We start from the raw sequence: 22,817 nt of genomic DNA on the forward strand, positions 1-22,817 counted from the left end.
TAGGTGTGCAGTTTCTAATTGAAGCTACAAGCTACATTAAAGAGGCACAAATTCAGACCCCAAACATGATTTGGTTGGTTTGTAGCTCTAAGGTTTGGCGTCTGTAATCGGACAGATTCCTGTTCTGTTGGCGTTGTCTTCACTTTAGCTGTCTCCAACCAACGGAAATAGCAACGGTCTTGCTCCTAATAAAGGTGTGGGTTAAGCATCTTCTACTTTAAGACACATCAGATTACGCTCGGCTGTCGGGTGCAGGCTCCTACATGCGGATCTCTATCCTGTTCTCTGTGCTGGAGTCGTTCAGCGTTTAGGGTGAGCCGTTAACCCCAATACTGTGAGGACTCCTCCACTCTTCCCGAGCTGTTTAAAATGCAGCTCCTTCCTCAGACCCTGCAGCTGCCTCCGGAGAGACGTGAACTCAGAATTCACATTAAGCACGGCAGGCAGCTCCTTAAGTCTGAGAGAGTCCGGCCGTTTACTGCGCTGAAAAATCACCTCACTCATCCTTCAGACAGATGGCTTTTCATGGCTTTTCTCTTGCTGCGCGTTACGCAACAACCCCGTAACAGGGCCGCACAGCGTGCTGTTTGCTAATTGTTACGGCAGCATTGGGGCATGCACACCAGCCCTCTAGCAGAACCTCTGCAACAGTCCAGCGCCACCTAAACACTGCTTTTTTAAAATACGCTATATGGACAAAAGTATTGGGACATCTACAGGAGCTCTTATAACCTCCCATTGTAAAGCCATAGGCATTTATATGGGGTTGGTCCCTCCTCTGCAGCTCTAACAGCAGGTTTGGAGCTCTGCAGTTATCACAGTGACCGTGAGCACACGTGCCCAGGGGAGTAGACAGCCAAACAGTGGCCCGGGTATCGAACCCACAACCCTGTCATCAATAGCCTGGTGTGTGTAGTGTGTAGTGTGTAGTGTGAAGAGTGCAACCACCTGATCGGACGACTCTGAAAGTGCCGTAGTGTGTACATGTACATGGCCCCTTCCTGCATAGCGCAACAGTAACGAGGGAGTCGTACGTCGTACGCCGCTGCGGCAACCAATGAGATCAGCGTCAACATTTGGAAGGCCGCCGCCCACTGCTATGCAACGGATGGAGAAATCCCACTATTTACAGTGAGTTTCTGATGCAGCAGAACTGAATTTTCATCCTTTAGGGGGCGCTAAAGCCAGGTTTGGAAGATCAAAGGTGGCATTAATCAGCAGGAAATGGTTTGTATGTAGATCTTCACACAAAGCGTCGTTCCTTTAAACCTTTAAAGGTTCTTCACGCTCTCACATCTCCTTCCGGTACAGCATCGCTCAAAGAAGCCTTCGTAGCACCTTTATTTTTTTACACCTTTTCCCGCTGCCTCCCGAGGGAAAGGCTTAGGAGCCGAGGCGGAGACGTGAGAGAGAGAGAGAGAGCGAGCGAGCGAGGGAGGGAAATGAATGAATGTGTTGGGAATGGAAGTGGGCCGAGCGTTTGCCGCAGTAGTGCAAGCGGAGTGACAGAAGATGAAAAGAGCGAGAGAATGAGAGGAGACGTGAGCGGGGAGGGGGAGAGGGGGATTACCCAGGATCCTGCAAATGAATCTGAGGGAGTCCTCTCCTTTTCTTCTCCTCGCCCACGCAGTGTTCGCTCGCTCGCACACACACACACACACACAGAGCAGAGGGAGCAGACGTGTGTGTCGGTATGTGCCAGGTTTCCCTGGCTTCTGTTCTGCAGAAACTGAAGGAAAAAAGGAGTCAGCTAAATAAATAAATAAATAAATAGGAAGAATGTGAATGTCGTGACAAAAGTATTTGGACAGCTGCTTAATCATTGTTTCTTCAGAAATACCTTCAGGATCAAAAAGAGTTGATCCTGCTTTTGTTGGAGTAACTGTCTCTACTGTCCAGGGAAGAAGGCTTTCTACTAGATTTTGGAGGAGGAGCATTGTTGTGAGGATTTGATTGCATTCAGGAGGAGGAATTAGTATAAAGAGCATTAGTGAGGTCAGGATGGTGGATGATAATCTTCCGAACTCATCCCAAAAGTATTGGATGGAGCACCAACCATCATTCCAGAGAACACAGTTCTTCCACTGCTACACAGCTCCATCGTCTCTAAAGACCTGCTTTCACTTTTATAGATGGTTTACAATGAGAATCTGAAAAGCTTCTGCCCCCAAACCTCATCACATCTTCAGGAACTGTTTAGGTGTCTTTTAGACACAGAATGTTAGTCTAGAAGATGAAAGATACCCTTTAGATGTCTCCATACATTGGCCTGTTATAGGGAGCAGATGTGTGGAGATAAGAGCAGTAGCGGAGTGTTTCTCCAGGCTGTGGAAGGCTGTTATTAGATGGCGGTGCTCTCCAGGCCCTCAGTGGCTGAGCTGAAGCCTCAGATGAAGGCCTGATCTGATAACTGCTGCCTTTGAGCTCTTTTCAATTACACAGCTTTGATCCAGCTCCTCTGGGTCAGCTTCACAAATTACACGATCCATGTTTGGCTCCTCTATATTTTCACACACTCTCCTTCATGCCTGTCATGTCTCACTTCTCGACGCTCAGTATTTCTTCTCTTCTCTCCTCGTTTCTTCGCCTCACGTCTCTCATTTCGTCTCCTCTCCTCTAATCTCTTCGTTTCTTTCTTCTCTTCTCATCTCTTCTGATCTTTTTATCTCTTCTCACACTCTTCTAAACTCTTCCCATCGCTTCTCATGCCTTCTCTTTTTATCTCTTTTCATCTCTTCTCTTCTTTTTATCTCTTTTCATCTCTTCTCTTCTTTTTATCTCTTTTCATCTCTTCTTTTTTATCTCTTCTCAAACTCTTCTAAACTCTTCCCATCGCTTCTCGTCTTCTCTTTTTATCTCTTCTCATCTCTTTTCTTCTTTTTATCTCTTTTCATCTATTCTCTTCTTTTTATCTCTTTTCATCTATTCTCTTCTTTTTATCTCTTTTCAAACTCTTCTAAACTCTTCCCATCGCCTCTCATGTCTTCTTTTTATATCTCATCTCTTCTCGTCTTTTTTCTTTTCATCTCTTCTCTTGTCTTTTTCTCTTTTATCTTCTTTTGATTTCTTCTCATCTCTTCTGGTCTTTTATCTCTTTTCAAACTCTTCTAAACTCTTCTCATCGCTTCTCATGTGTTCTCTTTTTATCTTGTCTCATCTCTTGTCTTTTTCTCTTTTCATCTCTTATCTTCTTTTGATCTCTTCCCATCTCTTCTCATCTCTTCTTATCTCTTCTTATCTCATCTTTTCTCTTGTCATTTTATCTCATCTCTTCTCTTCTTTTTTATCTCTTTTCATCTCTTCTCTTCTTTTTATCTCATCTCTTCTTGTCCCTTTATCTCTTTTCAAACTTATCTAAACTCGTCCCATTGCTCCTCTTCTCATCTCTCCTCCTCTCTCTTTATTTCTCCTCCCCTCTCTTCTCCTCTCTACACTTCTTGTCTATTTTCTTCCTGCTTCTCTTCTCAGCCTTTTCTCTTTCTCCTCCTCTTCTCTTTTCTTCTTATCTTTTCTCATCCTTTCTCATCTCTTTTCTTCTTATCTTTTCTCGTCCTTTCTCATCTCTTTTCTTCTTTTCTCATATTTTCCTGCTCTGTTCTCTCTCTTCTCTTCTGTTCTCTTCTCTTTGCTGCTCTTCTCTTCTTCCTCCACACTGAGAGAAGGACTCAGACAGAGATTTGACTGGTCAGTGAGGTGGGCGCTGATCGAGCAATTCGGATGATTTGTCATTGGGCGAGAGTGCTGTCAGGTCCGGATCAATCAGGAGAGTGATTGGTGGGGATTATCTCTCTTCACTGGAGAGCAGAGACAGCTCAGTCATGGCTGTCTGCTCTCTCACACTCCAGGCCTAAGCTACCTCACTTTACCAGCTTTCTGTTTTCAGTCCTTTCAGGCCCCCCAGGGCCTCCGACCTGATGAAAATGCTGGACTGCTGTTAAAGGAATGGAATTCTGGATAGAGGAGCTTGGACTTACTTTGAGGTTGCTTACTATGTGGAGGTTAAGCTGTGAAAACATCCAGCAGCGCATCATGAGAACGGTCTGGGCGTGGACTTAATATTCTAATAAACAGGTGTGACTGACAGCCCTTTATCACTGGCCAACGCATTTGTTTTCACGTTACCGTGGCAACGCACACAACTTTTTACTTTGAACTGCATGTGCCCCGTCGTCCGTCCCGTCCGAGACCTGACGTCTGTCTGCTTCTCTGCTTTGGCGGCTGCCTATGCGCTGTGGCGGCAGGGCGGGGTACGCGTGGGTGGTGGGTATTTGTGGATCCCACAGCTACAGTGCTGTCCCGACACTCAGACGGTAAATTATGTGGTGAAGCGGAGAGAGGGCATAGGCACCGGACGACAGGGCACACGCAGGGCAGCCGCTCCCCTTGTTGTGGCTCGAGCTTTAGCTCCCCATCTTTACCTTTAGATCTCTTCAGGTCTCCAGACTCTTAAGAGAGGGTGGAGCCATGGTAGCAACCTGAGCTGCTTTTAGGGCCGCCTGTTCCCCTGGAGAGGAGACTATTTATGAGACTTTGGGAAGATCTTCATCTTGGGAAGACATACTCTGTACATTTACACTAGGAGCAGCCCCGAAGAGCCTTCATGATTAGGGTCACAGGGGCTTTAATTGGTTAATTACTTAGTAGGTAATAGTGAACTAATGATTCGGATACTTCACTATCAACTGAACTGTCATTATTTAGCCATACATGCAGTGCACTTACCATCAAGTACTACCGCTATACATTTTATATATATATATATATATATATATATATATATATATATATATATATATATATATATATGTCATTTGTCATGGTTGTGTTGTATTATGTCATATTATGACACCGTCTGCTCATTTTATTTGACCATTTTTATGTGAATAAGGTCATTAGTGGTCATTAAATAGCACTATAGAGTTCCACTAGAGGGCGCTGCAGTTCAGAGACTGGTTACAGAAGCACAATGACAGAAAAGCAGACAGGTTCATTCAGAGGGATGATGAGAGGATGAAGAAGTCTCTCGCTCTCTCTCTCTCACACACTTTCTCCTGCTAGACTTTTGCAGTAGTATGAGAAACAGCTGAATGCTCCCGAGTCTCCAGCGTGTGTTGCAGGGCCTGAGGGCCCGAGGCAGTTTGCTCTCAGAGCTGCTGCTCCTATAGACCACGCTGCAGGATTTAGATGGATAGGCACTCATACACACATAGTGCTGACATAAGCACACAAGCACACACACAGTGAGAGAGGCTGTACTCAACTGGCCTCTATTACAGCTGTACAATACACACACACACACACACACATCTACACATATATACATACACAAGTTTGTTTTATATATATATGATAGATAATTATACCATATACCATATATTAATTATACCATATATCATATATTAACCATAAATGCTCCATATGCATTATGAATCTGTCCAAATGTTTGTGGACACCCCTTTTAATGAACACGTTCAGCCCCCCAGCACTGAGCTGTGGAGCAGTGGAACTCCAGTGTTCTCTGGAATGATGGTTGGTGCTCCATCCAATACTTTTGGGTTGAGGTGGGGTGGTGATCCCTCATTCAACCTCCTGACCTCACTAAAGCTCTTGTTGCAGAATGCAATCAAATCCTCACAGCTGTGCTCCTCCAAGATCTAGCAGAAAGCCTTCTTGCATGGACAGTAGAGACAGTTACTCTGACAAAAGCAGGATAAACTCTTTAATAACCTTTATTTCAGGAAAAACAATGTATGAGCAGGTGTCCCAATACTTTTGCCCATCACTGTCACTGAGCTCTCAGTCATTCATCATTTCTATTCTATGCTCTTCTGTACTCTTCAGGCCCCCCCTGTCCGCCGCAGGATGTCCAGGTGCAGAGTGGTCAGTCTCCAGGTGTCCTTCAGGTGCGCTGGAAACCCCCACCTCTCAGCCCCTGTGGCACTTCCAACGGAGCCAGTGTCATCGGCTATGTTGTCTGCACCAAAGGTCAAAAGGTGGGTCACTGTCAAATAGAGACAGTCAAGCTGACCATCATAATACCCTTCTACCCATACTGCATGCATATGGGTCAGAGCACACTGACCGCACAGTGCAAACAAACCCAGTAGCAGGTCTTAATATTATGTATAATTATTGCTATTAATTATTTGTGAGCTAATAAATAAGCTGTGCAGGGGATCAGATATGAGCGTGAGGACCTAAAGTGTGGACCCGCATTCAGATCCGTAGTGTTTTAGGGGGTAAATATCTAATGTCAATTGTGAAGGTCATCCGGAACATGTAGTGTGTGTTCATGTGTGTTTAAGTTGCTTGCTTTTTTTCTTAAATCCAGCGGGCATGCTCACTCTCTGCTCACTCTCGCCATCTGCTGACAGATGTTGGACACAGCAGCTCTGTCTCAGTGAGCAGTGTTATATAACTCATGGCTTTTATGTAAGACATTTGCGAGATTGGTTGAAAACGTAAATGTCATGAAAGTTTGAGGGTCTACCGACGGACTGAGGACTATATATACACTAAGGCCTACTTGAAACCCCCCTGCCACAACATCCTATATATGATGGTTACCTGTGTGTCCCCAGTGCCTTTGGATCTAATTGTTTTAAGACAAAAAAACGTTTTTTTTTTTTGCACGTAGGTGTGTCCAAACTTTTGACTGGTACTGTAATTGATATATACATATATACACTGAGTGGTTCTGCTTGCTTTTGAATGAAAGTAAATGTAAATCAAGGGACCAAATCCTGGTCCTAAAGATCTACCAACCCAGAGAGTTCAGATCCAACACAGATCCAACAAGCTCCTGAGGGCCTTCATCCCCTGCAGCAGGTGGACTGACCAAGACCGAGACCCTCAAGCTAATTCTGCACTACCTTCCCCAGTGGTTCTCAAACCAGTCCTCAGGGTCTTCCAGACAGTCCATATTTTTACCTCAGCCCAGCTCCTTGCCTATTAGGGTTGCCCTAGGGACCAGTTTGAGAACCACTGACCTACACAACCTACTTTTTCCATTGCTCTTGTTGCAACTGTTCCCTGTGTGTGTGTGTGTGTGTGTGTGTGTGTGTGTGTATGTGTGTGTGTGCAGATAGCAGAAGTGATGTTTCCCACGGCGGAGTACGTAACAGTGGAGGTGAACCGTATCCAGTGTCTGGAGGCACGGGAAGTGGTGGTCCGAACCATCTCAGCACAAGGCGAGTCTCAGGACTCTAACGCTGCCGCCATTCCACACAACCTGCTGGCTGGTCCGCCTCACTCTCTCCCCCCTCCGCATCCGCAGCCCCACCCGCCGCCTCCGCCTTACCCACAGAGCTACCCTCCAAGCCACCCTCAGCCACACCTCCAGCAGCCTGTACCCCACCCTGTCCCACACCAACCACCTCTTCACCCCCAACACCCTCAGCCTCCTCCTCCACCCCCTCCACAACACCCCCACATCCACCCTCCTCCTTCGCCCCACCCCATACCCAAACACAAACTCCTACCAAGTGCCAGAGACCCCCACGCCAAAGAGCCTGAACCGGCCCGGAGGCCCTGGGACCCTCACCCGCGGGCCCCCTCGCCCCTGCCTCCCCCTACGCCTGGGGGCCACGGCCTGGAGCCCCCGCCGCACCCAGAGGGCCGCCGCTCGCCCTCGCCCCAGAGGATCCTGCCCCAGCCTCAGGGAGCCCCCATCCCTAACACGGTGGCCCGTGCCATGGCCCGGCAGGCCGCCCAGAGAAACAGCCCCAACAACAGGGTGAGTCTGCAGGACCACCGGACCACAGACTTCAAATCCACTGAGGTGGTGTCACTGTCCAAATACTTATGGACCTGATTGTATGCTGAACAAAGTGTGTGGTTATGTCATGTTATTGATTTGGGATTTGTGTGTGTGTGTGTGATTCAGACGGAGAGGAGGAATATCTTCAGTGAGAGGAGTAACGCTCTCCACTCCCTAAACTCAGACGAGGAAGAGGATGGATATGACTTGCCCCATGCCAGACGGAGAGGAGCCTCAGTGGACGAGTTTCTCAGGGGTTCTGAACTGGGCAGACATGTAAGACGCCTGTCTTTCTATCTCTCTCTATAAATCTCTCTCTACTTCAATCTATCACTCTCTCTCTCTGTCTCTCTATCTCTCTCTCCCTCCCTTCAGCACCACCACTACAGTCACAGTGAGGAGTATTACACTGAGAGCAGCCGTGGCTCCGACCTCTCTGATATAATGGAGGAGGACGAGGAGGAGCTGTATTCGGAGATGCAGCTGGAGGAAGGCCGCCGCCGCAGCATCAACTCGCACAACACACTCAAGGTATGGAACACAGGCGCTAGCGGTCGCCGTCTCTGTTGGGCGTTGGGGCCTCCGGCTCGAGCTGAGCTGGATAGACGCAGAGGGATGGAGTATGCAGTTTTCTATAGGCCGCCCCCTAGAGGACGATATTAGTCCAGACAGACTGCTTTAGCTAGGGCCTCGGGTTATGAGGTGTTCAGTTAGGGAGGGATGGTTCAGAGGAAAAATGTACACATCCGATGTACACGACTTTCAGCTTTTTACCCCATATGCCGTCCGTCAATCAAGACATGTTGTGGTGTCTGACGTTTGCTTATTTAGCTTTGCAGGGTTTTAAGCCCATGACCTTCTGGTTTCTCATGCTCTTACTACTGTATTATAGGGATTATATATTGTTCTAAAAATTGGTTCTTTGACTCAAAAGTGGAATCTTTTTTGGTGCTTTACCTAATGGCACAATCAGGGATACAAGGAGTCTTGAGATTTGAGCCTATGACCTTCTGGTTTCTCACTTTCTTACTACTACATTACTTACTACTAAAAAGGTTCTGTATTGTACTAAAAATGCTTTCTTTGACTTGGGACAATAGTGTATCCCTTTACTGAAAATGGGTTCTTTGACTCAAAAGTGGAACTGTTTTTGGTGCCTAAGAACACAACCAGGGATACAGTGGGTCTTGGGATTTCATCCCATGATCTTGTGGTTTCTCACTCTCTTACTACTGCCCTCTAAGTAAAAAGGGGTTCTATGTACCCCCGAATATGGGTTCTTTGACTCATTTGATAACCACAGTGGTACACTTTTTGTGGCCTTACTCAAGAGGACAGCCAGGGAAACTGTGAGTCCTGAGATTTAAACCCACGACTTTCTGATTTCTAACTCTTAATAGTGGAACACTCTTTGGTGCTCTGTAGAACTAAAAAGTGTTCCACCATAAGAAAACCAGACAAAGACCATAAAAGCATTCAAACGATTTATTGAGTTCTCACAGTTCTACATAGAACCACTACCTTTACTAAAGAACCCTTGAAGAACACCCTTTGAAGAGCATAGGCTGCCAGCCACTGGATATTGGCTTTCCTTAGTGTAACGAACAGGAAAATACTCAAATGATCATAGACAGTAACTGCTTGCTCACTTTCGTATGCGGGTTCTGACACTGTCTAAGATTATCTAGAACTGTATTGACTATGCAATGTACTTGTTTAAGCTATGTAGCATTGTATTATACAGCACACCGTGTCAGAAACCACATAGACGAGTCCATTTGTGATGCAGTTCTGAGGCAAGTGTGTGCTCCTCATTGGCAGCTACAGGCTCCTCTTACTACAACACTAAAGAAGCAAACATCAGACACCAGCGATGTCAGTTTGGCCACATTTTGGACAGGAAAGTTGTGTAAATTGGATTTTTCGTGGACTATTGCATTCCTATACATGGGCTCGCAGGTAGCAGAGTTGGCTGTTAGAAGGAAGTAAGGGACGAAAGGAGGAAGACGAGGCTGAGCTAAATCAGAAGCGGACTCTTAGAGGTTTCGGGTTGGGGTGGAGGCTTGGGGATCTGATGGTGTAGGGATTTAGATCATGAGTGCTCTGTACAGGGCTACACTGGCTTTGCACTAACCTGCTTTAACATCATGCATTTTAAGCATTTGAAGCTTGTCCAGCCATTAAAAAGCATTGAGTGATCTGAATGGCTTTACACAGTGCTTCTCCATCCTGCTCCTGGAGGCCGTGGGCACTGCACGTGATTGTGTTTCCTCTGCTTCGACACTTGATTTCACTTCATAATGCAGTTCTTAGTAGGGGTGTAGCGGTGTGGTTTGGTTCAGCTTGGTACAAAAGGTGGGTTTCTACCAAGAGATGCACCGATTCCAGTTTCCAATTCAATGCATAAATAGCAGCAGCTGAAAGGCTTCCGGTCGTCTTTTGTAAACAATGGCCGAGGCTGCTGACCAGAGTTTCAACTCCATCCAGTTTAAACATGTTCAACTCCAGCTGAAAAACGAGGTCTGCCATTAAAGCGAGAGTTAAACTGAAAGCGGTCTGAATGCTGGGACAGATTCAGCCTTTCATTCATGTTAGAGAGACTTCCTGTCCATTAGCTGTGCTGAAGCCCAGTGAAGATTGTTGAGAACTGCTGGAGAGCTGAGACCGAATAGTTAAACGGTGCAGGTGGACAACACAGTGACTGTAAGGAAGGTCTGGAGGGAGACATTTTAGTCACAGCCATGGTAGTAGTGTGTGTTTGTGCCGTTGGCGCCCTCAAACGGTGCACAAGCAGAAAAGTGACCGGCACAGAATCACGTATATCCCCCCACCCCTGAGGTAGCTGTACACTGGGTTAAGTGAGGCCATCCTGGTACTTAAACCCATGCCATACAGGGCTCTGTATAGTGCTAATTGTTTTTCTTTTTTTTTACTTGTAAAGATAGTGGAACCCTTTTTTTGTCCTGCCCAACGCCACACTGTCCCACGTCCTTGTCCAATCCACCATGATCCACCAAGGAAAAAGGCCAGAATGTCAAAGACATCAGAATGAAGAAACGTACCGTGACAATTTGCCACCAAATCCAGGTGCCGTTACACCCCTACTTCAGAAGCTTATCATGAGGTGGATCGTGTGTGTCAGAGCGGCACAATGTGCAAGTCTTGGGGTCTACAGGGCTGGGATTTGAGAACCATTGGTTTTAACATGAGGCTGCACACACACTGCATGCGTTACTGATATACGACATGCACGCTAACTCCTTAGACACCCCAGTGTAACATGTGTGTATAACTTTAGCGTCTTACATTGTAATGTATTTACTTGCTAGTTTTACAACTCATGTTGTATGCACACAAGCTGTATGCCGTTTCTGAATTTCTGGGGAAAGTGTTTTTTTTTTATTCTTAAAGACTTTTCTTTGATTTGAATAACAGGATGTGAACACTGTGTGAAGTTTGTGCATACACCTTCAAAACGATATGTTTAAATGTGTACAGAGCAATTGTAAACGTTGTTCCATATCGTCACTGTCACGCAAAAAAAACTTTTATCCATTTTTGCTTACATATTTTTTGTGCCATAATGAGAAGTAGTTGTTCTTTACATTGTTAAAACATTTCAGAATGAGTGGTCCAATAGAAATGCTCCAAAATTACTTAGATTAAACTCTTTTTGGGTCATTCTATAGAAACGAGTCTAAAGAGGTATTTCTGACATGAAGCACAGACCATGACAGGTATCAGTACTAGTACAGTGGCAGTAACACCAGTGACAATAGCACCAGTGACGGTAACACCAGTGGCAGTAGCACCAGTGGCAGTAGCACCAGTGATGGTAACACCAGTGGCAGTAGCACCAGTGACAGTAACACCAGTGAGGGTCACATTAGTGACAGTAACAGGAGTGACAGTAACAGGAGTGACAGTAGCACCAGTGATAGTAACAGGAGTGACAGTAACACCAGTGGCAGTAACACCAGTGACAGTAACACCAGTGACAGTAACACCAGTAACGGTAACAGGAGTGACAGTAACACCAGTGACAGTAACACCAGTGACAGTAATAGGAGTCACAGTAGCACCAGTGATAATAGCACCAGTGACTGTAACACCAGTGACGGTAACACCAGTGACAGTAACACCAGTGACAGTGACACCAGTGATGGCAATATTAGTGACAGTATCACCTGTGACAGTATCAAGAGTGACAGTAACATTAGTGACAGGATCACCAGTGGCAGTGACACCAGTCAAGTATTCACCATGTTGGACTGTTCAGTAAGCATATACACACACACACTAGTGACACACATACATACACACACACTAGTGACACACATACATACACACACATTGCTGGGGCGCCCACAGAGCAGACAGGGTTAATGGTTTTCTTAAGGGCACAACAGTGGCAGCTTGCAGAGGCCGGGTATCGAACCATCAACCCTGCCATCAAAAGCCCGGTGCTCTATGGATGCAAGGTTTTGCCTGACAGCGGCGATATGCCTTTGATCTGCCTTTGGGAAATACTGTATGTGTACAATGAGTCTTACTAGCTGAACGATGTCACCAGCTGAAATGCTCGTGCCGTGATGAGGCCATTTGGGAATCTCATTTAAGTGGGCATGCTTAAATGAAGCGGTTATTCACTTTTGGTTACGTTTGTCTCATGGTTCTGCTTCTGTTAACTTTTGCTTTACTCAATGTTAAACAGTTATCCTGTGAAGATCTGTCTCTTTCTGTGGCAAATGTGGAGGTATTTCCAACACCCTGACTCAAGCAATATAAACACGCAGCTTTAGCTGCTAAGATGGATCAAGACCACTGTAACGATCTAAAGCAATAAATTGGTGTCCTGCATTTTTATATTTGTCATCTCTGTTTTGCATCATGTCAGTTTGTGGCTTCTTGGAATATGAACAGTGATATTATAGAATTATATTATTGATTTATTATATTATTATATTATTGATTTATTATATTTATATTTATATATATTAGATTTATTACAAAAATTCTTCAAACTCACATTTCTTACTCCTGCATCTCAGTTTGGTCAACAATCCATACTGAGCTGATCCTCAAAATCATCAGTAAATGAGCTGCAGCTGAGACTGATTAAATACTGTGTAAGATGTTTAGTCTGTGGCTCCGCCCCTTCAGTCTATTTACTGTTTATTCCCATCTGCGGGTTAGAACCTCCCCCAGCACACGGACTCATGGATCTCAGACTCCTGATCATGGATGGCTGTTACTGGTGTTGATGGGATTTGAACTTATGATCTCCTGAGCCTCTTGACAAGCAGGCAGTTAGACAGTTGCTCCACTCCAGAGCTGTGAAGTTGTGTACATTTCTGAGTCTGAGAAAGAAGGGAAGGTAAATCTACTCAGAAATGTGTTCGTATGTAGTGTAATTTCACAGCTCTAGACCGGCCCTACGGTCTAACTGTTGCTCAGGCCTCAGTGATCCATTGTCAAACGTCTATCAGTCTGAGGATGTCATGTGATGGGGAGTTCTAACCTACAGCTGGGAATTGACTGTAAACAGATTGAGGGGCGGAGCCACAGACTGAACATCGCACACAGTGTTTAATCAGTTTCAGCTGCAGCTCATTTACTGATGATAGTGAGGATCAGCTCAGTTTGTATTGTTGACCAAACTAAGATGCAGAACCAATATTGGCCAAAATTGAAGTCCAACACAACCAAAATACCATATTTAATCTACAGTTTATTGATTCATGGAAAGGTCATTTTGCTGCCTAACTATACCCACTCTGGGAGGAGAGCCGCACTGCCTGTGGAAAGTTAAGTTCCTTTCTCAAAGATACAATGAGGACTACTGCTGAGATTTGAACCCATGACCATCTAGTTTCAGGCTCCTTTCTCATATTTAGGCCATTAGCCATTATATGCTGGCTTAATTTTTTTGTAACATATGTGAAATGTTTAATTACCAATGAGGGCTTAATGATTTTATTATAGAATTTTAAACTGACAATATCTACCTGCTAGTTATGCTCTGTATTTGAGCTTAAAATATGTTAAAAAGACCATTATTTTAACGTGTTATAAAACTGTAATAAACTGTTGCTTGAAACTAAATTAGAACTATATTAGTATATTTTAGCTCCTTAAAACTTGTCTAGCATATTTAACTATTTCAGCATATTGCAGATTCTTGATCCTTAAAAGATATTTTTTCTATATGAACTATATTACTGTATTAACACATTATATTATTACATTATATTTTTATATTATTGTAGTACATTTTAGCCCTATAAAATTATTTTAAAAAACTAAATTAGCACATTGTAGCTCCTTAAAACTATATATTTATTAAGCTATTAATACTTTAAAAACTATATTTTCTAACCATATTATTATTAATGTAGCTCATTAAAACTACATTGTTGTGCTATATTAGCATATCCAGCATATTTTACTATTTCAGCATATTGCAGATTCTTCTAACTTAATGATATTTTTCTATATTAACTATTTTACTGCATTGACACATTAGCTACTTATATTTTTAATATTATTTTAGCATTTTTTAGCCCATATTTATTAACTTTTAATACTTTAAAAACTATATTCACCAACTTATTACCAACTATTATTAGTCTCATAAAATAATTTTTGAAAATGATTGTATTGCATATGTAAATTTGTTTCTATTTCAGCATATTTAATTCCTTAAAACTATATTTGTTAACTAGTTTACCATATTTCAGTATTTTTAAACTATATTAGCATATTTGAACTTTTGAAAACCTACAGTGGTTTTGTTTATGGACGTGCTTTATTCATCAGGCCCTAATTTAGATGTGTTTTCTCTTCTCAGAGCACCAGTACCCCATCTTTCTTTTCATTGTCATCATGCTTGCAGTTGGTATGACAAATCTCCCTTTTTTCCCCCCGACAAATAAGAAATCTCCGCCGGCACTCTCCTCCTCCTCTGGTAGAAAGAAACAAAGAAAGAAGCTGATTGGACACAAATGAAAGGGGCCAACGAAACGATTAGTACCACAGTCTTCTCCGGATTTGAAAGTGGGTGTAGATTCGAAATTTCCCAGAACATCAGACTTTGAAACTGTTAGAACAGATTGGTGCTGACCTCTGATGACATCTCCGCTGTACTATAGTGGCCTGTAGCTCACTCGGCAGCTCCTTTCCCACAACGTGCCTGGCACACCAACCTCGTTCTCATTCTGTTCGATCATAGATTCGATCTTATTCCCCTCATTTCTTGTTCTTTCATCTCATGTCTTTTGAAGGTCTGTTCTGTTGGTCCATTGTCTTCTGTGGGCTGTTCCAACAGGTCCTGCATCATGTGATCCTTCTCCAAAACCCATCTCTGTTGCGATTCGTCTGTTCCTGACCGATTCCCTCCACAGATTCCCACCCGCCAGCATGCCATGTCCGTCACGGAATGAGACTGCATGCTTTTTATTGCGCTACAAGGCCATGGCCTCGGGGAAACTAATTCTGTCTTTATTTTTTTGTCTTTCTTTTCCCATTTTGGTTCCTTATTTGCACACTGTCGTGTCCTCTCTCTCTGCCTGTTCTAACACCTTCAAACAAACAAACCAAAAACTTACTGAAAAACAAAACATATGCTAAAAAAAACAAAAAAAACGTCCTGAAAAAAACAAAATGACTGCACTTACGGCTCCTCCACCGTCCCGCCACCGGCCCGGGCGTCCCGAAGGCGTACTACAGGCGGCAGGACCTAGCCGGGGTGGACGAGCAGGACAGCTGGGACTTGCAGCGGGAGGTGGTCCGCCAACGCTCGCTTCGCTCCCACAAGCGCCTCCACAGCATCCCGGAGGTGGCGGAGGAGGAGCCTCCGGACGGCGGGCCGGAAGTCATGGGCCAGCGGCTTCGCTTCGAGGAGGCCAGGCCTGGGACGTCCCGGGCCTACTCGCAGGACCAGCAGCAGCAGCAGCAGCTCGACCACCTTTCTCCAGGCAAAGGTCTCCGAAAGTTGCAAAGGCAGCGCTCCTCCCCCCGCTACACATCCCTGGATGGCACCTGTGGTCCCGGAAGTCCCAGGGGCCTCGGCTGGAGCAGCAGCAGCTGCAGGCAAACCACCAAAAGCCCAGACAGCGGCTTGGACTGCGGGAGTGAAGAAGAGGGCTCGTTGGGATACCGCGGAAGCTACCACTACCATTACCACAGTAGCCCCCTGAGGGTCGGGTCCGGGCCCAACATGCGCATCATCCACAGCGAGGGTCCCGTGGAGAGACGGGCGCTGGCCGCCGGCAGGAAAAGGACGCTGACCCGGCAGTCCAGCGTGGAGGAGGACTTCCTGGACGCGGCCGAGCTGAGGAGCCACTACTATCGCCCCCACCATCACCTTCACCATCAGCATCACCTTCTTCTCCATCACCCTCAGCGAAGGTTCCGGAGCGAGGGCAGGCTGACAGAGGTTGGCAGGAGCTATAACAGGGACATTAGGGCCCACTCTGTGGCCAGACTCAACAGGGCTGTGGATGAACCTCTGGTGTGTGTCTACAACCCCCACTTCCTCCTCTTCCTCTTCCTCCTCTTCTCCTCCTTCTCCTCCTGCTCTTCCAGTCCACCATCCCTCACTCCACCGCCTCATCCAACCAACTGCTTTGCCCCCTGCCATCGACCAAGCAGTAAAACCATTCCTCTTTCCTCTTTTCTTGATGTTCTGCCTCCTCCTTCTTATGAGTCCATTTCTTTGTAATTTTCTTCTTCGTCTTGTTTTTATTTATTTATTTATTTTCAGATGTTCTGGAGTTTCTGAGATTTGCTTCATGGTCATTGTTCAGTTTAGTTTTTTTGTTGCTTTGCTCTGATTTAACACCATAAGAATCGGTTGATCCTTCCTAGAATGTCAAGTGAGTTTTATTTATGAATGTGTAGATTTTTATTATTATTTTTTTATTTTGGTTTGATTACCTAAAGGCCATTTCTGAGCGTTTCTTGTTCCAAAGGGTTGTGAGCAGCCTCTCAAATCAAGCACAAAGTTCCTCCAAGTCATGTTCCTCCAGATGTTCAAGTAGCCCACAGTTCACGCGACAGACACCCACACACTAGTTCATCCAGTTCATCCATGCTTCTCCAGGTCCATGAACCACAGTCTCACAGGGCAGTACCACTTTAAGGATGAGCCTAAAAGTAGCTTCCTGACGTGACTGCTGCACCCACAGTGGTCGGTCAGCGGGCTGAAAAAGCCATCAGGCTTGACCACTCTGTAATACCCTCTTTCTCTCCTTCCACTGAGAACTTGCAGAACAAAAACCCGAATGGTCTTTAGTTAAACATCTGATTTGAGACCCTACCCATGTCGTCGTTGGGGTTTGTTTTTGAGTGTTTCTGTTGAACGTTTTTCGATGAGTTCATCCTCCTTGTTTTGTAAACTCACTAGAGATTAACGTAGACTAATTTTTCTTTTGTAAAGAAGATCATGCATAACATAACTGCTTGATTAAGGGTTTAGTGGGCGTGGCTTTCATTTGAATCATAATAGTGTGTCTACAAGTCTTTTGGGACTTCTATAACACTGAACCTTCTGATGTCTGATTTTGAAGATTCTAGGGAACTCCCCCTCAACGGGACGAAACTTGGATCGACTGGACCATTCTGGCCGTAGGACAAGTCATGGCTGTCCACCTCCTCAGAGAAGGCCCATGATGGTTCCTTCCATTGGTCAGTGAGGTCCCATCCTGTGTGGGATACACCCGCCCCCTCCTTTCCTCCTATGGCCCCCTTTTCCCTTCATTGTTGTGTACTTTTTTGCCCCCTTATGTGTTTCTTGACATGTGACATGTCATAGACATGGACCCAGGAGTCCCTTAATGAACCATGCTCATTGTTTAGGATTTTGGATTTGTATTGCTATGATTAGCGGTGTGTGTGTATGTGTGTGTGTACTGTTTACTGTACAGGGAAGTTTTAAAGTGAAACGAGGCTGTCATAAGAAAGCTTTGACCTTAGTGCACCATCAGCACTCTTAAAAATAAAAGTTCCTCAATGGTTCTTGGCTCGCAGGAGCAAAATCCTTCAACTCGTGTAGAGCCATGACATCAGGTGGAGGTCTGCTCAACCTAACCAGGCTCTTTGGGATAACCGGCAGTGGTTCTTCTATATCAGGACTATGTCACAGAACCCTTTCGGACACCTTTGTTTTTAAGAGTGCGCCAAAATGCTTCACCAAGAACAGCTGGAACATTGCTGTTTTACTCATACGTAGGAGATTGGCCTTGGTCGCAGATCTGGGATCAGTTTGGCCTTGCAGCTCATGACGCTCAAAGCTGAAATGCTCATGCTCAAGGCAAACTGATCCCAGAAGCATCTCCACTCTGCTTCAACTCACCTCATTCTCCATAGACGACTGAGGGCAGGTGGAGGTGGCTGGCTAGAGAGGGAGTGTGCCTGTAATGCTCTGATTGGTGTTTCCGTAGAGATCACCATGGAGAATAACAGTGAGGGGAGTGAGGGGAACCTCTCACCCAAGGACGATGTTTACTATGGCAGTGTAGCTCACCGCAGGAAATGCCCGGCTCAGCGCTCAGAGCACCGATATGGTATGTGGAGCAGCTCTTCTCTGGAAGACCAACCAACAACAGATGTAACTGGAGAACAAGAGAAACCATAGAGTGGGAGTGACGGGAGAAATCCTCAGGCTGTAGACCTACTGTAGACTATGCTATAGCCCCAAAAACTGACGGGAACCAGTGCTTGGAGGGCAGTGCTTTTATTTATCCGTTGTTAAGGATCAATTTTGGTGGACATGTTCATGTAACTTGTATCAGAGAAGAAAGATGGTCTCCATAATTGGGTTTGACACCTCCAGCTTACCAGCAGACCTCCAAGCACTGTTTTTCCCGTTTCTGAGGCAGTGAGAGTAATGTGTTGAGGTGTGGTTGTCTTCCCCCCAACCTTTGTGGCCCCTGAATTCCCCTAAAATGTATTTTAATTTGTTTGTTTACTTATTTATGTATTTATTTATGGCTCTCCCCCTCCGTTTGCTCCTTTCCCTCTTTTTCCTGTCCTGTCCAGAGGTGGCCTGCTCAATCCTGTCTTCTCCCTCCTGGTCCTTGACTGTGTGTCTATGTTGCATGAAAGCCTAGACGTCCTGTCCGTGTCGCCGCCGTCTAGCGGGCGGTGATTAGTTAAAAGCTCCTGACAGCTGAAATTAAACAGGCTTCAAAAGACATGGTCAGATAACGGCAAGACGGTAGAGTAGGAATAACGCTGCGTTTTGCGGAGCACGTGTTCAGCATGGTGAGATGATCTACAACTTGCATGGTTCATTTTTCTGTCAGCCCATGGCTCTGTACAGTCTTCATGATGTCCTTTCCTTTACTTGAATCATCCACTGTAAAGTCTGCAGCACATTTAACACACTGGGTCTCCTCCATGATGGAGAGCTTCAGTGACCACTCCTACTCGTCACTGAATTAGAGATAGAAATGATCTGTAGCACTTCATATGAACACTAATCTTGGTCTTATCCTTAACACTGTTGCAGGGAATTGCAGAGAATGACTAATGGCAACACAATTATACATATAACAACATGAGACCTATACAAGGCTAGACAGACACTGATGATCATACATGTTGGGTATGTGGTCCTCCAGACGTCATCCAGAACTATACAAGGCTATACTGACACTGACGATCACTCAAGGTTAAGTATATGGTCCTCTAGAGGTCATTCATGTCTATAGGAGGCAGTGCTGACATAAGTAATCACTCACGGTTAAGTATATGGTATACATCCAGACCTATATAAGGCTATACGGACACTGATGATCACTCAAGGTTGGGTGTGATGGTCCTCCAAAGGTCATCCAGGCCTATACGAGGCCATACAGACACTGATGATCACTCAAGGTGGAGTATGAGTATTGTCCTCCAGAGGTCATCCAGACCTATATATGGCTATACGGACACTGATCACTCAAGGTTGGGTGTGATGGTCCTCTAGAGGTCCTCCAGACCTATATAAAGCTATACAGACACTGATGATCACTCAAGGTTGAGTATAACTATGGCCCTTTAGAGGTCCTTCAGACCTATATGAGGCAATGCTGACATTGGTAAGCACTCAAGGTTAAGTATATGGTCCTTCAGAGATCACCCAGACTTATATAAGGCTATATGGACACTGACGATCACTCAAGGTTGAGTATATGGTCCTCTTGAGGTCCTCCAGACCTATATGAGACAATGCTGACATTGGTAATTACTCAAGGTTAAGTAAATGGTCCTCTAGAGGTCATCCAGACCTATATGAGGCTATACAGACACTGGTGATCACTCAAGGTTGGGTCTGATGGTCCTCCAATAGGTCTTCAAGGCTTCCGTGATGACTATATTGACCCTGTTTACCACTCAGAGTTGGGTAAGATGGTTCTCCAGTTGTTGCCACTCTGGGCTCAGCAAACTCAGCTAACTTCTGGTCTGTAGGGGGAGCCCAAGAGCAAGTAATGGCAATTTTCCATAGTGTTGCTTTAAATGATCATTAAGGCACTTCTCATTCCAGAAGTCCAGCTTCACTGGAGGGCTAGGATGTTGATCTGAAACCTCTGCAGTTTCCTTGCAACCAAAGTGATTAGTCTCTCAGGTTGATCTCTGGAATTAGAGTCTAGCAGAATTCCCACAGTCTGTTCTTTCTGACAGCATGAACATCTCATAGGGTACAGGCTAGTGGAAATGTCCAGCACTGATTAGCAGCAAGTCAATTTGACCATTTCTAATCAACCGTGTGAATGAAGTGTGGCCGAGTGACTTTACAGTGGATCATTCCTGTAAATGACGTTGCTTTGTTGCAGTAAAACAGCAATGTTGACTCTCCTCTTCCCTGTTCTTCCAGCATGCATGGCTGTCTCTCCCAACCTCCTACTGCACCCTGCCGCTCGGTTTGAGATGCCTGTGACTGCCTTTTCCTGGGCAGTTGTCATGTGCTCAGTCAGTTTTCATGCTGAAAGGTGTAACTGCATAAATTTCAGAAGACATTGTTGACAGTATTCTAGCCCTATTTCTGCCCAGACGCCCAAACGATGCTCAGATGAGACCTAAAATGCAGCCACTAAAGAAACCGACCTTGTTCTGGCTCTGAGAGTAGTAGTAGGTGTGTGTGTGGCGTCTTGCAGATGGCTACGGTGGACGGGACAGGCGCTCTCCGGACTACTTTGAGGAATCTGAGCTGGACGACCTGCCTCGGATCTTTGTGGCGCTGTTTGACTATGATCCCCTGTCCATGTCCCCTAACCCTGACGCCGCAGTGGAGGAGCTTCCTTTCAAAGAGGGCCAGATCATAAAGGTGGGCCGTGATGCTTTCAGTAGGTTTGCCATAGTTCACAATGTGATGCTGTAACAGATTCAAGGTCTCTGAAGGCTTTGCCTCATATTCCTCATACCTTCTCCATACCCAGCAGTAGTAGGTTCGTAAACCTCTATAAAGTTCTGGTGACAGTTCTCAGCACGTCACTGTTGTTTTACCACCCCAGTGACCTCAGTAACGACCAGTATTTACATGTTAATGACATATTAATAATTCGTTTATTCGTTTACAATATCAGCACAGTATCAAATCTAAAGGCCTAGTTAGCATAGCAACCAGCCCACTGTTTCTGCCCTTTAGCTCATTTTTGCTAAGCTAAAGACATTGACAATGACATAGTCTTGGAGGGTGACGTACACTTCAGGTGCTCCCCTGCCGTGATGCAGTCCTATTACTGGTATTTTGCCTTCGGATATGAGGTGAAGCTAGACTGTTAAGAAGAAACACCCAGGTTTTTTTTTAGCGATTTGGAAAGCTCCGATACGGGGTGCCCGGAAGCTAAATACGGGGGTGGAGCAGCAGCCAAAAACCCTTTGTCCTTTTTCCATCTGCCTGGAAAAATACAGAGATGTGAATCCGGAAGGGTCTAAAATTATCGTGCTAATGCTGAGTTTAGCAAAAAAGCAGGTAATTAAGGTAATTTCTTGGAGGAAGACGGGATGGGAATAAACTTCAGGAGTTTCAGGGGTCTTAAATATGTCCATTTCCACAAAACGCTCCAGATCTGTCAAAGTGAAGTGGCCATCATCATCGGGGGTCCACACCATTGAGCCAGTCGAACAGTCTAGTTATAGTAGATGTGGGGTCTCGAAAGGAGATACCCCGATTGTAGCTTCAGAGTGCACTTTTCACAATTTTCATGTAAAAGTCACTGAATCACCAGTAAAGATGCAGTAGGACCAGGTTCTGAACCCCCTGGCTTGAATTTTCATGTCTGAAATGACGTAGTATCCTTCCCTCTCCACCAGTTTGTTAATGATAACGACACTTTCAGCTGTGTGTCCTGTTGTCTTGTCCTCACCGCTGATCTGTGTCCTATCACACAGGTGTTTGGGGAGAAAGACACAGACGGTTTCTACAGGGCAGAAATCTGTGGCCGGCGGGGGCTTATCCCCTGTAACATGGTTTCAGAGATCCAGACTGAAGATGATGAGATGATGGACCAGCTCCTCAAACAGGGCTTCCTTCCACTGAACACACCTGTGGAAAAAATAGGTACATTTCCAATCGGCCTGCTTCCTTAAAGTCCGTCCTCCCGAATCTCTCTTCACCCACCCCCTCACCCCCACACACACACACTAACTAATCTTGCTGGATGCTCAAATCTGACCTTTTCTGCGTGAAAGTAATGAGGAATGCTGTCGAACTCCTGTGCTTCCTTCCCCTTTTCATTCTTTTCTCCCTATCGTTTCCTGTTCTGCCTCTCTCCTCTTCTCTCTCCAAGTGAATTGTGATAGGTTGAAAGATGGGCGCTCACTAAACCGCAGGTCACGGAAATCCAAGAGAGGTTTGTTCCCTCCGAGCTGTCGCCTGTTTTCTCTTTCCTCATCCCTCCGACACGTCATCCCTTCTCTCTCTCGCGCTGCTTTTCCATCGTGAATGCGTCTTTGATGCAAAAGCAGCGTTAATGGTCCACCCGCTCGCTTGCTCTTCGACACTGCTATGATAAACATCAAACAAAAGCATTTCCCGAGGGGATGCAATGCTGGCGATGCATCAGTTTTC

At 45.4% G+C, this 22,817-nt stretch overlaps 1 protein-coding gene across 19 annotated transcripts in view; it reads left to right on the forward strand.

Moving 5' to 3' along the window:
• The window catches only part of rimbp2b (RIMS binding protein 2b), a 119,021-nt gene that overhangs the window by 69,805 nt on the left and 26,399 nt on the right, over window positions 1-22,817 (forward strand). For 10 of the 19 annotated variants that reach the window (XM_072682490.1, XM_072682495.1, XM_072682494.1 and 7 more), the window contains 10 exons: window positions 5,842-5,993; window positions 7,085-7,735; window positions 7,886-8,035; window positions 8,135-8,290; window positions 15,477-16,271; window positions 17,329-17,446; window positions 18,202-18,324; window positions 20,902-21,071; window positions 22,139-22,307; window positions 22,537-22,599. In XM_072682490.1, coding sequence (XP_072538591.1) covers window positions 5,842-5,993; window positions 7,085-7,735; window positions 7,886-8,035; window positions 8,135-8,290; window positions 15,477-16,271; window positions 17,329-17,446; window positions 18,202-18,324; window positions 20,902-21,071; window positions 22,139-22,307; window positions 22,537-22,599 — 2,547 coding nt within the window. The remainder of the gene's footprint in view (window positions 1-5,841; window positions 5,994-7,084; window positions 7,736-7,885; window positions 8,036-8,134; window positions 8,291-15,476; window positions 16,272-17,328; window positions 17,447-18,201; window positions 18,325-20,901; window positions 21,072-22,138; window positions 22,308-22,536; window positions 22,600-22,817) is intronic. The other 9 variants (XM_072682499.1, XM_072682500.1, XM_072682503.1 and 6 more) reach the window with 7 other exon arrangements.

The sequence above is a fragment of the Salminus brasiliensis genome, chromosome 6 (assembly GCF_030463535.1).
Source record: "Salminus brasiliensis chromosome 6, fSalBra1.hap2, whole genome shotgun sequence".
Classification (NCBI taxonomy): domain Eukaryota; kingdom Metazoa; phylum Chordata; class Actinopteri; order Characiformes; family Bryconidae; genus Salminus; species Salminus brasiliensis.